The following is a 17,272-nucleotide window of genomic DNA, read 5'->3' on the forward strand; positions in this document are numbered from 1 at the left end:
AATGGTCGATTGTGTAAAAAGGGACCTAATGGTCAAAGCTTGTTGTGTATAGACCAACCCGAGTCCACACGCCTTATGGAAGATACTCACAAAGGTGTTTGTGGACCTCACATGAATGGGAAAATGCTTGCTAAAATAATCTCATGACTAGGGTACTTTTGGTCCACAATGGAACATGATTGCATCCAATATGTCAAGAAATGTCCAAAGTGTCAAATGTTTGCTAACTTACAACACCTTCCACCATCTGAACTATATAGTCTCTCACTTCCCCTTGGCCATTCTCAACTTGGGGAATTGACATTATTGGTAAAATTTCTCCAACAGGAATGGGAGGACATGAGTACGTATTAGTAGCCATCGATTACTTCACAAAATGGATCAAGGCCGATTCTTACGTTAATATCACTTCTAATTATGTCGCAAAGTTTCTCGAACGAAACATATTTTGTGGATATGGAGTTCCACACAAACTAATTAGTGACCAGGGATCTCAATTCAAAGCGGAAGTTGAGACCCTCTTAGCTCGTTACAAAGTAAAACACCATCATTCTTCCCCATATCGACCTCAAATGAATGGAGCAGTAGAATCGGCAAATAAAAACATAACAGTCATCATTAAGAAAATGGCAGAACATTATAAAGACTGGCCGAATAAACTACACTTTGCTCTTTGGGGTTATAGAACGTCCATACGAACATCAATAGGAGTAACTCCATACTCCTTAGTTTTCGGCATGGACGCAGTTCAACCAATTGAGCTGGAAATACCATCCCTACGCATCGTACTCGAAAGTAAGCTACCAGAAGCTGAATGGGTGCGAGCTAGGTATGAAGAATTTTTATTCCTCGACAAACGACGATTAAAAGCTTTACATCATGTACAAGTCTACCAATAACGCATTGCACAACACTTTAACAAACGGGTACGACCCCGTAATATTAAAGAAGGTGACTTTGTACTAAAAGAGGTTAGAGGTCCTCCAACTGATCCAAGAGGGAAATTCAAACCCAATTGGATAGGACCACACCGTGTAATTGAAATTCTATCAGGAGGGGCTGTTAGATTAATGGATATTGGTGGCGACGAAATACGTCAATTAATAAACATTGATCGCCTTAAAAAATATTACATATAAATTACGGATAAACTCGTTCATTCAAAATTCTAAATCAAATTTCATAGCATTCAAATAAAAGATTCTAAGTGTTATGAATTTCACCGAACTCCACGGTAAAACTCATAACACTTGGGGGGGTAGACCCAAAAAAATAAATATATATTCTCACTTAAGTGTTCTAAACTTTACCGAACTCCACGGTAAAATTCACAACACTTGGAGAGGGGTTATATATATATATATATATATATATATATATATATATATATATATATATATATCAATCGAAACGAGCCACTCAAGTGCTCGGATTTTTTCGTACTCCACAAAAAATTCCTCACACTTGGGGGGTAATAGCACAGATGTCGCGCGCAACTCACTTAGTTGCTCCAAGCTGCCACGCACAATCGAATTGGTTGGGCGCGGTAGGCACGCGCAACCACTGAAGTTGCGCGCGCCACCTGATGACGAACTACGAGCCTGAAATTTTTTTCGCTTGAAGAAAATTAATTACTATTTTCACTAGCGATAAAATAAAGGTGCATTCAATCTTACATATATTCGTAAAACAAAAATTAAACTTTGACTATTAAACAAAGTTTAATCAATTTTTCTTTTAATTTCTACAAGTAGGATTAAAGAAAAACAAAACACAAAAAATAAATTTGCACAAGAACTACGCGAGACCTGATTTCGTAATACGAATACGTAGGCAATCTTTGATCTAGTCAAATAACAATAAAAAAAAGAGAGCTCTTTAATTTTATTCAAGCATAAAATCGTTCAAAAGTACATCTTGGAACTTAGTTAGTAAATAATAATTAAAAAAAGAACTTCTATAAGTGATTACACTTTATTGAAAAAAAAAAAATTAAAGAAGAACTACTAAATATTGTGTAACACCCTAAGGTTTTATTATATCCTCGATCGTAACAGCCAAAGGAGGAGTAGTATCCATTGCAGTATTTTTAGCAACCTTAGAACTTTCGCCTTCTCCCTTCTTTCTGACCCAAACATTATTCTTCAATTTGGGAAAAGGAGCTTTCTACCTTTTTCCCCTTATCTTTGGAGTTCAAAGGAGCCTTTTTTCGTGGATTTGCGGATGGCTCCTTAATTTTTACTCCTTGTTGTGCAAGTTTAGGAGCAACCTTTCTCTTAGGTTTTCTTGGACGAGCCATGGGAGATGCGGAGAAATCTAATTTTCTTCTCACTCCTTTGTTTTGGCCACTAGAAGGAGTAGTGGTGGCCGACTGCATCAAAAGCTTGGGTGGATTACGAGCCAAAGTGGCTTGATTTTGTTGTCGAGCCTTGTTTAGTTCTCCCTTGTCAGCCGCGTTCATCCAAGCCTTGTAAAAGGAAGATAAAACTATGCTTGGCTGTGGGATTTTGCACTACCCACTTAGGAAGGCTAGTCCAATTCTCGATTCAGCGGAAAATTCGTTCGGCCTTAAAATTTACATCCTTGGGAGCATCACAATCTTGTGGAGGGATAAGTTGTTTCATCCTATATTGTCTCATAACCCTGCAAGGAAATATATAAGTAGTACTAGAAAGGCCTAAACGGCGAATATAGGGACAATTGGAACTATTCCCAACCATACTACTTATGTTCCACCAAGGAATCACGAAGCGTATGTTAGGAACCCTGTGACAGAAAAAGGCCGTCCATTCTTCTTCATTCTTATGTTTGTAAAGAATACGACGACCAGGGAACGATCTCACTCCGTTAGCCTCAAGGTTTTGTGGCTGATCAACAATTCGCAAGCGCTCCATGAGCCAAATCTAAAAAAAATATACAGAAATCAGGTTGCGAATATTACAATAGCAGGTGGCGCGCGCAAGTCAAGTAGTCACGAGCGCCATCTGCGCGCAACCTCAAAGATTGCGCTGGACATACCAGCGCATTTTCCAGAGTTGTGCGCATTGACAAATCGTATAAAAAATAAAATATAAAATAAAAACCGTACATGTAAAAGAAGTGGACTCCGGTGAAACCATTCTCGTTTGGATCCCCTCTAAGGCAGTTCAAGCACAGCACGATTTCCGCCAAGGCCAATGGGGCGGGTGAATGACATCCCTCTATTTGCTCTACTATGGACATCATCGAATAATCTCCATATTCTTCGCCTCTCCTAAGTAAACAATTGACATCAAGACAAAAACATAAAGCACGAATCTTAAAACGTTGTCTAGTCAAATTGTTTCGAGGAGTTACAAAGTGTTCGATGAATTGAATCAAATTCACGCCTTTCTCCGTATCAATCGTGGTCATATCATTGTCATTCAAGCCAAAAAAAATCGCTGAAAAGCAGGTTTAGAATCCGACAAGTTAGGGGAATAAGTCACAGGGAGAGTATTTGCAGGGAAGCCTAGTAGAGCCTCAAACTCGCCAGGTTATGGGGTTATTTCATCCCCTTTGAAGAGAAAAAGATGGTGGTTTGATTCCCAATGGTTAATGGCAGCATGAAGAAAATCAAAATTGATGTTGAGTTGCATGTAACTTAATAGGGCATCTAGGTGGTATATTTTGAAAGCTAGTTTATCCTCATTAGAAAGAGAGGTGACCCATTGTTTTAATCGTTGTTCAAAGGTTTTCACCATTGTACTAATTAAAAAGAGAGTAATGAAATTCTTTTGAATAATGTTATTGTCGAATGAATGTGAGATGATCAAAAGCCTAGACATAACCGTGTTTAAATAGACCAAAACGGTCCAATTTTTGGCAAAATTCGCGAGAAGGATAGTTCACCCGCAGGTGACGCGCGCAACTCATGGAGCTGAGCGCGCCATCCGCGCACAACCAATTATTATGCGCACGGCATACGCGTGCAACCCACAGAGTTGCGCGCGCCTTGTCTGTCACATTGTATTTTTGGTTACTTCCGTATTTCGTTTTAACGAATAATGGAAACATTATTACGGTTCTTATGATTAACCCATACGCTTGCCTTTTTATTTTTTACTTCTTTTTTTATTTCCTATTCCTTTCCTTTTATTTTTATTTCTTTTTTTTCTTGCTTTTTTCCTTTATCTCGTATTTCCTCTTTCTTCTTTCTTTTCTATTTTTTCTTAAGTTTCTATCTCTTTCCTTTTTCGTTCTTTTTTTTCGAGGGGGATAAGTCAAAAACCCTTTCCCTCTCTCGAGAATTTTTTGCAAAATTTTTCACACATATTTATGGAAAATAAAATACGATAAATGGCGATATATACATAATACGTCATATGTACACAAATCATATAAAAATAATAATAATAAAAAATATACATATACATTTTCCATAAATCAAAAATATACAAGGAAATCAAGATGCTCGGCGGCTCCCGGAAGGTTGTTGTACATCCTATAAAATCTAAACCAAAGATTAATACACATACGTGTAATTACTTTGATAAATAAAAAAAAAATAAAGATCATGTGAGAACCAAGTCCTATAATAGGAACTAGGAACTCATCGTGATCTTTGCTCACTCTCAATCCAACAGCTCATGCTTCACCCACCTTTTTCAATTTCATTAAGGGTATTTTTGTAATTTTGGCAGTTGAATGACCTCCCTTCTTTTTCCAGGCGCTGCTTCATTTTCTCTCTCTTCTTCCGTATTTCCTCTATCTACCTTCGAATTCTCTCAAAGGCGATTTTTCGCGATCTGCACTCTTCGCTTGCGCTCTTTGATTTGACAAATTCTTCGATTTTGATTTTCAATTACTTCGTATTCTTCGATTTTTCTTATTCATTAAGGTAATTTTCTTGTGTTTCTGATTTTATTTTTATTTTCGTTGTTTATTTTGATTTTATTGTTTATTTCATTACGATTTTCGCGATTTAGGGTTTTTTATTGTAATTTTTATCAATTAGTTTATTTTTAGTTATTAACTGTTCTCCGATTTATTTTCTATGATTTAGTGTTTGATTTAGGGCTTTATTTTTACGATTTAGGGTTTTTTTTATTTCCGATTTAGGGCTTTTACACTTACTTACTCAATTCATGGTAGTGGTTATGTATAAAGTTGCTATATGGCTGCCTGGTCTTAATCAAGTAGTAGAACTTGTTGTGATTTTAAATTTACTTTTTGCATTGAGTCATTTACTTTTCATTATTAATTTTGCTTAATCCTTATAACTTCATTTTTTTAGTTTGTTTACCTTTTTGAGCTTTTTTATTTACTTTTTGCTTTGAGTCATTTACTTTTTAGTATACTTCTAATAGTTTTTATTAGTATACTTTTTTATATGGTTTACCTTTTGTTATTGTTTATTTACTTTTTTCTTTGATTCATTTACTTTTCGGGAAGATGACTGAAAATGTAGAGCATTGTTCTACTGCTGTCATTGATGAAGATATAAATGTAAGAATTTTCAAAACACCCACTCAGCCTATGCTTCCTAGGATATATTATAATTCTAGAGGTGATAAAGAGTATATCCCAGGTTGTTCTTTGGAAAACAAACCTATTCTTGGAATGAAATTTGATAGTCTTGGAGATGGTATTGCCTTTTATTACAAATATGCTAATGAGTGTGGATTTAAAGTCCATTCTAATACTACTAAAGTAGATAAGAATAAGGTTGGTTCTAGTAATGGTAAAGGAGTTACCGTAATTAAATATTTATTATGTAGCAAAGAAGGGTATGTGACAAATAACAAGAAAGGTGATAAACAAGTTGAAGGTGCATGTTTAAGGAAAAAGACTGTGAAGAGAGTTGGATATCCTACTAAGATTAAATTTAGGTTTTGTAATGGTGGGCATTATATGGTTTACTCTTTTCATGAGTCTCATTCTCACCCTTTTCCTACACCTATTACTAGGCAAGTTACTAAATATGAAGTTGGTTTAAATTTTTCTCATAAGAAGTTTATTTTTGACAACTCAAAGTTAAATATAGGGGTTGTTATGTCTTATAGGATCATGAAAGAACTTTGTGGTGGGTTTAAAAATGTCAAGGGCAGTAAAAATGACTTCAAAAATTTTTCTAGGGACTTGAAAGTTTATATCTCTAATGTTGATGGTGCAATGTTTGTTCAAAACCTTGAATAAAAAGTGAAAAGCAGTAAAGGAGGTTATTATTTTGATTAATGTGTTGATGAAAGCAGGCACTTGACATGTTTTTTTTAGGATATGATGATGCTATTGGTATAAGAGATTATCAATTGTTTGGGGACTCTTTATCTTTTGATTCTACCTATGATACAAATAAATACTCATTGGTTTTCTGGCCTTTTACTGGAGTTGATAATCATAAGAGATGTGTTACATTTTGTGCTGCTTTATTATCTAAAGAAGATGTAGAATCTTTTATGTGGATATTTCAAACTTTTTTGAAGTATATGGGAAGAGAACCCTTTTGCATAATCACTGATCAAGACCCTACAATGGGTATTGCCATACAAAAGGTTTTTACCAACACTAAACACGGGTTATGTATGTGGCACATTATGAGGAAGGTACCTGAAAAGGTTGGAACTCAGTTTTGTAATGAAACTGAGTTTTTAAAAAAGCTAAGTGCAATAGTTTGGGATAGAGAAATTGATCCCCATGCATTTGTTGATTGCTGGAATAGTGTTATGGAGGAATTTGACCTTGTAGATCATGAGTGGTTTGCATACATGTTCAAGATTAGGCATCTTTGGATCCCTACATATTTCAAGGACTTGTTTATGGGTGGGTTACTGCGTTCTACTTCTAGGTCTGAAGGTGAAAACAGTTTCTTTTGTAATTTTATAAACCCCCATGTGACTTGTGTTGAATTCTTTGTCCGTTATGAAACTGCTCTAGATGCTCAAAGGCATGAACAGGATGAGTTGAACAGGCTTAATAAATCTGAGCCTCAATTGCTTACTCATTTACACTTGTAAAAGCACGCTGCTGTTGTTGTTTACAGTCGTGCCATCATTTATGATTTTCAAGAAGAATGCAAGGCAGCCTATTTGTCATGTGGTGTTGAAAGTTGTAGTTCTCTGTATGGAGATGGTGTGGAGTTTTTTGTAATTGTTGATCATGAGAAAAGGAAAAACTTTGATGTAAATTTTGACTTGGCCGCATATGAGTGCAATTGTACTTGTAAAATGTTTGAGAGTCAAGGCATCTTATGTAGACACACTCTGTTTATTATGAAAGGCAATATGTGAAATTCCTGATCTTTATATCATGTATCGTTGGAGAAAAGACATTCTGAAGAAAGCTTCAGCCATAAATGCTATTCTGGATGATGCTTCTAAGTATGATAAGAAGAAGCAATTGGTGACTGATGTGTGGTCCAAGATTTTTAGTTGTGTGAGTTTATCTGAGCAATCTGAGGATGAGTTATCTGAGCTTATTAGGACATTATCTTCATTTGAGGAGCAAATGTTGACAAAGAATAATCCTGAAAATGCAACTAGTTCAAAAGAGGTGAAAGATGCTGATATTCAGGTTTTGGTTGGGTCAAATGAAGTAGATGTAAACATCTTGCGTCCAAATCAGTGTCTTAATAAAGGTTCTGCCAGAAGTTCAAAGCGGTTGAAGAGTGCAAAAGAAATAGCTTCTGAAGAAAAATCCAAAAAGGGCAGAACCTGTAGAGCTTGTGGGCAATCTGGTGTTTCACATGAAAGTAGAAAATGTCCAAACAAGTAGTTCTTCAGGTATTTTACTTTTACATGTGTTCTATTTACTTTAATCTGTTATTTATTTACTTTAACATTTAACTTGATTTACCTTTTATTTTTGTGCAGGTGTTATTATACTTGTACGTTTTTTAGGTATTTTACCTTTGTACTTTTCTCATTTACTTTAAGTTGAAATTTATTTACTTTACATTGTAATTTATTTACTTTAATCTGTCACTGATTTTCTGATGTTTATTTTTGTGCAGTTATTATAATACTTGGAAATTTAAAGATGTTTTGGAAGATCAAGATCAAGATATACTGAAGAAATATTAATGTTTTTTTTTATGTAATATTTTTACATTTACTCTAAGTAATTGTACTGCAGAAATAAAGTTCAGTTTATTTACTTTTACCTATTATACTTTAACTTTATGAAATATATATTTCATTTACTTTATGATATTGTTTTTCCTGTCTTTCACAATGAATAATATATCATATGAATTGTATTATCATGTAATGTCCTTCTTATTTACAAAATTGAAGATAATATCCTATATTACTCCCTTCGTCCCATAATACTTGGCACGATTTCCATTTTCATCCGTCCCAAAATACTTGACACATTTCTAAAAATAGCATGGGACTACAATTATAATATTATTTTTTAATACTCCCCCATGATCCCATGGTAACAAAACTTGTTAAACTTTTTTCTTTTACTTTTAACTTCATGTCTTTTACTTTAACACTAATTCCCTTTATTTTTATATTGAACATCATATTTTTGACTATTTTTTGAACTTTTTTTCTCTTAAATTTGTTCCTTTTACTTTAATGATAATTTCATTTACTTTTGGATTAATTTCTTTTACTTTAATAGTATTTTTCTTTACTTTAAAATCGAACACCATATTTCAGAAAGACTTTATTTTCTAAACTTTTTCTTTTACTTTTAACTGAGTTCCTGTTACTTTAACATTATTTTCATTTACCTTTTGATTGATTTCTTCTACTTTTATATCTAGCACCATTTTTCACAGAGAATAATTCTACTATTTCAATTCAGAGATATAATGTGTATTCTTCATACAAACATACTACTTAAACCTTCAAACTAATGTTTTGGATTAATACTATACAACTAAAAGTACTCTAATGCCTATGATATATTCAAATCTATTAAAAACATTTACAATTCTTCACATGCTTTTTGTGCTTTCTTCTCTTCCCAATCCTTAACATTTGTCAGCAGTTTCTCTTGCATTTGATTGTTATCATTGAGAAGTAGGTTAAGTACTGTTTTAATATGATAGTGTGTCAATCTTTGAAATTTCCTGTAAAAAACAAAATATTAACCTTAGTTTTAATAAATTATGCTCTAAGTAATCCATATAACTTAAAGAATTTAAGGAGTTCAGAAATAAGTATGGTAACTTACCTTTTTTATAGTTCCCAATCCTATCCCACTAACACTATCATACACCTTCATGTGTAGCATTAGATAGCTTCCTGAGTAATTTTCTTATCTTTCTTTTTGGAATGGAAGTTCATATAACACCCCAATAATTCTCTCTTTAAAACCTGTATTAACCTGTAATAACCTGTAATCACCTGTAAATACTTTTAATAACCTGTGAGAGAATTACTGGCGTGCTACCGTCACGTGTTCAAACGTTAAGGCTAGTTTCAGATATCAGCAGCGGAAAACTAATTTAGTTTTAGAAGAAAATATAAGTTTCAAAACTAATAATCAAAACCAAATTTAGACTTACAAGTTGGAACCATAACGGCCCTTATTCAAAACCCAGTAAAATAGGAAGCTGGTAGAGTTAGAGTCAAAAAAACATCAATTTATGAAATGAAATAAGCTAAGTGATTAACCAACGCTCCACTCAAACCCCATCACCCTGATGCAAGTTCAGTTTATGCAAAAACCTATGATTAGTCTGCTCCCCAATATTACAAGTGTAAGAATTGGATCATTACAGGGTCATTGAAGGGCGAAGGCCATGACCAAGAGAAAATACACAAAAGCACGCAATCAGCAACGCTGAGTACATATAAGCTACGAAATATAGTAAAGAGCCTTAGCATGATACTAACAAGAATTCTATACACACACAATATAATCATTGACTCGGACACATGACTCAATTGTCGATCATTACTAAGTTTTCACTAAATAGCATTAATCATTTCATTAATTTGATTGGATTAAGCAATTGACCGAGTTGTCCCCCTAAGACCCATTTTGGAACATTAATAAAAGAAAAACCCTATGCCTCCTTTCGGAAGACATTAATAAACATCCAATGGCAGACGGGCGCGACTCCGTGGCCATAGCTAGTATGAGATCTCATCTAACTCATTATAATTTTAAAAGAATTTAAAACAAGAGACTCGTAGATCAGACGGCCTCTGAAAAGTACACGGCTAATACCCCGTGAGCCCCAACCCCTGTTTGTCATTACTCTAGATGTGCACAAATCCAGAGTTTTATTGCTCATCCTTCTTGCACTTTACGTGATTTACCGGTTTAAACTTGGTGATGACTCAAATGCAACACAACACAACACAACCAATCATACATCAATCATTCAAACCATTCAACTTTCCAATTCAATTCTTAATTTATTAGTGACAAACAATATTTATTATTGCATCCTTTAACTACCTTGGTGTATAAACACCTTAAGTGTATAAGGCACCTCAAATTCTCAACCTCGTCTTATAAGACTTTAATTCTTCCTTTACTCATTCCATTTCAATATAAATGAACAAGTAACCAAAATAATTCATTCCATATATCCTTGTATCTTTGCCTCTAAGCTCACTTTGCAAATTATTGCATAAATAATGCTCATAAGGAAAATCAATGCAAATTTTCTCATACATAAATTAAACCAATCATCACATTTATCATCAATCAACTCATTACCAAACAATTCCAACCAATCCACAAGTTCCCTAGCATGATTCTAGGTTTTTCCAAGTCCCTAAACATGCTCCTAAAATCAAGGTTCCTCGTATTCTTATACGTACCTTGAGTACACGAATTGGTTGGCCACCTTAAGACTAGAAGTCACCTTCTACGAAGTCCTCTCCTAAACAAAACAACAATAGCTCAATTAATACCCAAGCAATATAATTTACATGCAGCAATACCAAACTACTTTAAAACCCCTTAATATTGAATTAATGCCTTTATATTGCTCACAATAGTCAAAGTTAATAATTCAAAGTTCAATTACAAGTTTGTATGTTAAAATCATGAAAATATAGCTTATAGCATAAAATTTCAGCAACTTTAAAGTAGGGTTATAATCTGAAAATTTATTTATAACATCAATCCTTCGTTAAAAATCTAAAACTGCCCAAAAATCATATTTAGAGGCTGAATTTAGCCACGAGAAGATGGTGCTCACTACCAACAGTAGTGAGTTTTGATTAGAGCGTCGTTTACACACGAAAAACACTATTTTTTTGCAAAAATCAGACGAGTCAAAGTCAAGACGTGATTAAGGGAAATTACGAACGAAATTCAGAAATTAATTCCGAAAAATTTAGAACTTGCTGTTGAATTACACATCATCATATTCATAGAAAAATCACAAAAAAATCATGCTTAAATTGAATAACTTTAGCAACACGTTATTAAACCCTAAAAATCATGAAAAATCAACATTTAAACCTTCAATTTTCGCATAAACCAAATCTGAAATTTTATTTCATAAATCAAATGAAGTATATTCATAAATTTGCAATCTTTCATAACTCATAAACATAATCAAACTATAATAATTATTAAACATTGAAAAATTCATGTAAAGATTGAAACTTTAAACAAGATTAAACAAGAAAGAGAGAAAGATAAAAGAGAAGGGGAAGGAAACCGGCTGGGCGGCGGTGGCTGCAGGTTTTGGCTGAGGGCAGGCGGCCGTGGCAGCAGCGAACGGTCGCCGGTGGTGGTGGTGGTCGGCAGCAGTGGCGGTGTAGGGCAGCAACGAATTTATTTTTTTTTTTATTTTTTTTTTTTTTTTGTGTGTGTGAGTCGTGAATGAAGGGGGAAGCAAGGGGAAGCAGTAGAAGTTTATAGGAGGGTTTTGAGAGGAGAGTTTACTTAATTAAAAATGGAAATATGGGCTTAAGGTTTTTTTTTTTTTTTTTTTTTTTTGTAGAGTTAGAATGGTAGTCATGGCCCAAAGTGAGTAAAAATGTTATTGAAATATAAGTTATCTTTTTTATTTTGTCAAATCCTTCCAAAATATTTATATAAGTATAAAATTATTATAAAATATTCGTATACATAAAAATATATAATTATTATTTACTAAGAAAAATATGGGGGATTACAATCTACCCCTCTTAAAAGAAGTTTCGTCCCCGAAACTTAACCCAAAATCCATAATTTCTCAAAACTATTACGTTTTGTATTGCTGTAAATTGCTTGTTTCTCAATCATATATGCCTAACAAACTGAGCTCATACTCGATAACTCGTACTTAGCCAAAGTTTACGTACTTTATTAGCATGCAAACACAATAATACTTGGGAATAATAAGCAAGTTCATGCAACTTAAAGCAATAAATGGCATAAATGAGGTAAAACGCGACTGCATTCTACCCCCCTTAAAAGAAAAGAGTTACGCCCTCGTAACTCACCTCGTCAAATGACTCGGGGTATTTCTTTCTCATCTCTTCTTCGGCCTCCCAAGTAGCCTCTTCGTACTCATGGTTAGACCACAGGACCTTCACTATCTTCACAAAGTCTTTAACAACCTTCTATAATACCCTGTTAATCCCAAGACACTACGAACATTAGCCACATTCTTAGAAGTAGGCCACTCACTCACCGCCTTGATTCACATGATCTACTGATACACCCTCCTTAAAAATATAGTGCCCCATAAATGCAATCTTTTCCAACCAGAACTCACACTTCGAAAACTTGGCATACAGTTTCTTACTTTTACCAGAATGGTTCTCAAACATGTTCTTCCTCATTCCCCGAACACGCCAATATGTCATCAATGAGAACAACTACAAACTTATTTAAGTATTCATGAAACACTCGGTTCCTGCAGGTGCATTGGTTAGCCCAAAAGGCATAACTGTAAACTCATAGTGCCCATAACGAGTTCTAAAGGCCGTCTTTGGAATGTCCTTATCTGCAACCTTCAACCGATGGTACCCTGACCTCAAATCGATCTTTGAAAACACACTCGTCACCTTCTGCTGATCAAACAAGTCATCTATCCTCGGTAAAGGGTACTTATTCTTCACAGTCACATTATTTAACTCTCTGTAATCAATACATAGCCTCAAACTCCCATCCTTCTTTCTCACAAACAAGACTGGTGCTCCCTAAGGTGATGCACTAGGCCTAATAAACCCCTTATTCAATAATTCCTGCAATTGAACCTTCAACTCACTCATCTCAGCTGGTGCCATTCTATAGGGTGCTTTAGAAATAGGTGTAGCTCCTGGAATTAAGTCAATGGTAAACTCAACTTCCCGTTTAGGTGGCATTCCCGAAATCTCATCCGGAAAGACATCTAAAAATTCATTCACAATGGGTACATCCTCGATCCGCCTATTCTCACCCATACTCAAATCTTGGACATAACAAAAGTACAATGGATACCCCTTACTCACCAACTTCTTAACCTTTAAAGCAGAAATGATCCCAATACTCTCCCGCCTTCCCAAAACGTCTATAGGACACCGTCTTACCCAAAGGATCACTCAGGTGCACTCTCTGTATCCCACAGTCTATCTTAGCCTTGTATAAGCTTACCCAGTCCATCCCCAGAATGACATCCAAGTCCCCCAAGTTAAACTCAATAAGATTCGATGGAAAAACAGCCTCTCCTATTTTCGAAGGCAAGCCTTTGAATAACCTATTGCAATGAACAAGTTTGCCAGTAGGCAAACTTACTGACACATCGACGTGACTCGACTCAAATAAGTTTAATTGTGTACAATAGAAGTAGAGATGAAAGAGTAAGTTGCTCCAGAATCAAACAAGGCTTTGATAGAAACAGAGTGAATAGCAAAAGTACCAGTGACTACATCTGAGGACCTTTCAGCCTCTCCTTTGCTCGTCACGGACAAGCGCCCTGGAGTGTTGTTTTTTCCTTAGAGACCATTGTTGCCATTGCCTGAGTTGTTGTTGCCTTTTCCAGGTCTGTTGCTGCCATTACTGTTACTATTTCCGAACTTCCCATTCTGACCATTGTCCCTACCTCCCTGGTTATGAAAGTTGTTGGGTCTCTGTTGGGTATTCCCACTATTCCCACCGTTTCCTTGTTGGTTCTGCTTGGTGTAACACTCATATTCCCTATGCCTCCAAATCCAACACTTATGACATCTAATCTCTATCTCTCACTGAAATCCTTGATCATATCAAATACTGCATTTAGTCTGTAGTGTGTTTTCTTGATGTTCAGATTACCATCACCATCGTCACTTCCTTCTTTAACCTCTATAACTTCTTGTACCTCCTTATCTGAACTGTCCAGCTTCATTTTCTTCTTTAAATGAGCTTTTGTATTTTTTTCTGTTTTCTTCTGATGATCCATCAGATTCTTCATTCTTATCTTCTTTTGGTTCATAATTGCTATCTTTAACTTCAGCTTTTGTTCTTTTTTTGGTTCCTATAATTTGTTAAACTAGAAGATATTAAAACGTTTACTTTTAAAATTAAAATATACAAGAACAAACAACCTAATTCACAACATATCAATCTAACTTTAGATCCTAATACAATAAACTTTAATAAACCTTCTGAAGGTTCAAGTTCCTTAAGCCTTCTCTTTATTAGTAATTGCTTTTTTGAAATCCTTTGAAGTGTAGCACCTAATACAGTTAAGTTTAACAATGAGCTTATGTTAGTACAAGGAGTATATACATATAAAACATGTTAAATAACTTTAAAAACATATATATTTACTTTATAAGAATTTTAATTTACTTTATTAAACTTATCATTTACTTTTATGATCAATCATGTAGTAGTATGCATCATAATATTTATAAATGATATCATAGACTTATAAAGGCAAATGGTTTACTTTATAATTGTTTCTATATTTTACTTTATAAAATGAATCTTCTACTTCAAGATAATATACCATTGATTGGAGATTGCTTTGAATTTGCAAGTTTCTTTGGAGCTATCTTCTGTGCTGTAAGAGCTTTCTTGGCAGCAGGAGCAGCTTTTTTCCCTACAAGAGCTTTCTTTGCTGCAGGAGATACCTTTTGAGGTTTTTTTTGCAACATTTTTCTTTGTAGTTTTCGTCATTTTAATCTGCATGCAATTCAAAACAAAAATGAATCATGCTTTCTCGATTTATACTTGATGGTTTTACACTGCCTGATATATATACTTTCAAATCAACTCTTGTTAATATAATAACAGCAACAAATGATTTCTATACATGCAACATTTAGAAATAAAAAAAACCAATCCTCATTTGAACCACATCAATTTCTTGATTTTTACACAAGCCATAATAGCTATAGATCATACAATAATTCATTAATTTTTAATCAATTTAAAGTTACTTTGAGCCAATTTCTATCTACTTGTAAAAATAAACCACTCAAAATTACTCAAAGGAATCTACTCTAAGTTCATGATTTTATTTTGTTGACTTTTAATTATTTTATATAAACTTTTATTTGATTTCTTTTAACTATTAGCCACAAGTACTCAAAAAATAACAAAATTACTCGAAATTAGTAGCAATAGAACCAAATTTACTCAAATTTTTACCTATATTCTTTTAAAAAAAATCTGACATAAATTTATACCGAAATTCATAAAAAAAAATTAAAAAAAAAAGATCTAAATTTATGGAAAATTCGTAAAAAAAAAATAAATAAATAAAAAACCTTTGATTCAACTTTGAATTATCTTCTAATCAATTTTAAAATAAATTACAACAAATTTAACCAGAAATTAAAAGTAAATCAAACGAAATTGGAACAAAAACAAACAAAATTCCGAAAATACCTGATATCGAACTTTGAAACACCAAAATTGAACTTCGAACTACTCCGATTCAACTTCTGCTTCTTCAAATTCAACAAATTCAAGCAAAAAACACACAAATAAGTAAGAAATTGCAACAAATTAGACAAAAGAGTATGAACTTCAAAGTTTTGAAATAATACGTAATTTTCGCGATTTTTGTTTCAAAACTGAAGAAATGTAGATTATAGAACTTGAATTGTGCTTATATAGAGTAATTAAGCAGTTGAAAATTGCGGTTATGGCGGTTTTTTGAAGATTTTGAGCAATTTTGAGCAGTTGAAAATGGCGGAGGAGAGAGAGAGAAGAAAGAGAAAATGGCGCCTGAAATTTCGTTTCTCATTTAATTTGTCTAAATTAATTTGGGTCGTTAGATCGCGTGCCTCTTCTCTTAAATCTGACGGTCCAGATTAGCTCCTAGTTCCTATTATAGGATTGGTTCTCATTATAACCTGGTCCTATATATATATAACTTATCGCAACCATCCGATGATCACGGCATGACAAAGCCACGAGGGCTCTCCGATAAGCAATTCGGAAAGCACGTAGGGTCCTCACCATGTTGTTCACGTCTCCCGCGGAACCTGTTCCAAAAAAAACATAGGACATTTATAAAAACATATATGATAAATAAAAAAAAACTTATGTACATATACGAAATAAAACATACCGACTCGACCGTCTCTGGAACGAACGGCATGTGCTCATCCTCCGTTGCTGGAAAACTCTCATGAACCACCGATCCGAAGGCATCGTTATACGAGATCTCTGCCGTAGGAGGCACCCAACCGCCCATCTTGACCCTCTAAAAAATAAAGCAAAAAACAAATAAAGGGTCAAAAGTCCGAACGCCAAAAAAAAAAAAAAAAAAAAAAAAAAAAGAAAAAAAGAAAGAAAGGCTAACCGGAACGAAAGCTGGAAATGTAGTCAGTCTGGATGCAACAAATGTCTGGTAAGACACTCCAGGAAACACCAGCTGCTCCGCTGGATAACCAAGGATCGCCTGAGCTCGATCCTTGGTAGACAGTAAATCTGGATCGGAGGATCCGCAGGAACCAAAGGCTCCTCGGACGAAAACTGCCAAACGACGCGGTCACCCAAGAACCACGCGTCCGTCCGGTGAAGCAGAAAGTCCCTGATAGAGTGCTCGGAAACGGCAGCGAACAACGCCTGTCCGTACGGCCTCAGGAACCCCAACGATCAAGCCCCAAGGGAGAAGATCGACCTATAAAATACAACTTTATGTCAAAAATGAAGACAACTAAAGAAAAAAAAAAGACATGTTGTAAAAATTATACTCACCGACGCACGTGTCGCCTAAAGAATCCTCTGGCGGAAGTCGCCGGCTGCAGTAGCCCGTTTCCTCTTTATTACGGCTAAACGATGGCTGATAGGGAAACGAGTCGTCCCGAGTATCCTCGGGGCTAAGAAATGCAGATATGAATACCTCCAAGCCTAAAAAAAAACCAAAACCAAAGGCAAAACATGATCAAAAGAACCACAAAAAGAACAAAAAATTAAAAAAAAT

The 17,272-nt window shown here is 34.6% G+C and overlaps 1 protein-coding gene across 1 annotated transcript; it reads left to right on the plus strand.

The window, feature by feature from the left end:
* The first annotated feature begins 5,412 nt into the window (after positions 1 to 5,412).
* On the plus strand, positions 5,413 to 6,974 carry LOC110693308 (protein FAR1-RELATED SEQUENCE 5-like). Its single transcript, XM_021870465.1, has 2 exons — positions 5,413 to 6,127; positions 6,235 to 6,974. Exons 1-2 carry the CDS (start codon positions 5,413 to 5,415, stop codon positions 6,972 to 6,974), a joined length of 1,455 nt encoding a protein of 484 aa, XP_021726157.1.
* Positions 6,975 to 17,272: the final 10,298 nt, after the last annotated feature.

The sequence above is a fragment of the Chenopodium quinoa genome, unplaced genomic scaffold (genome assembly GCF_001683475.1).
Source record: "Chenopodium quinoa cultivar QQ74 unplaced genomic scaffold, ASM168347v1, whole genome shotgun sequence".
NCBI lineage: Eukaryota > Viridiplantae > Streptophyta > Magnoliopsida > Caryophyllales > Amaranthaceae > Chenopodium > Chenopodium quinoa.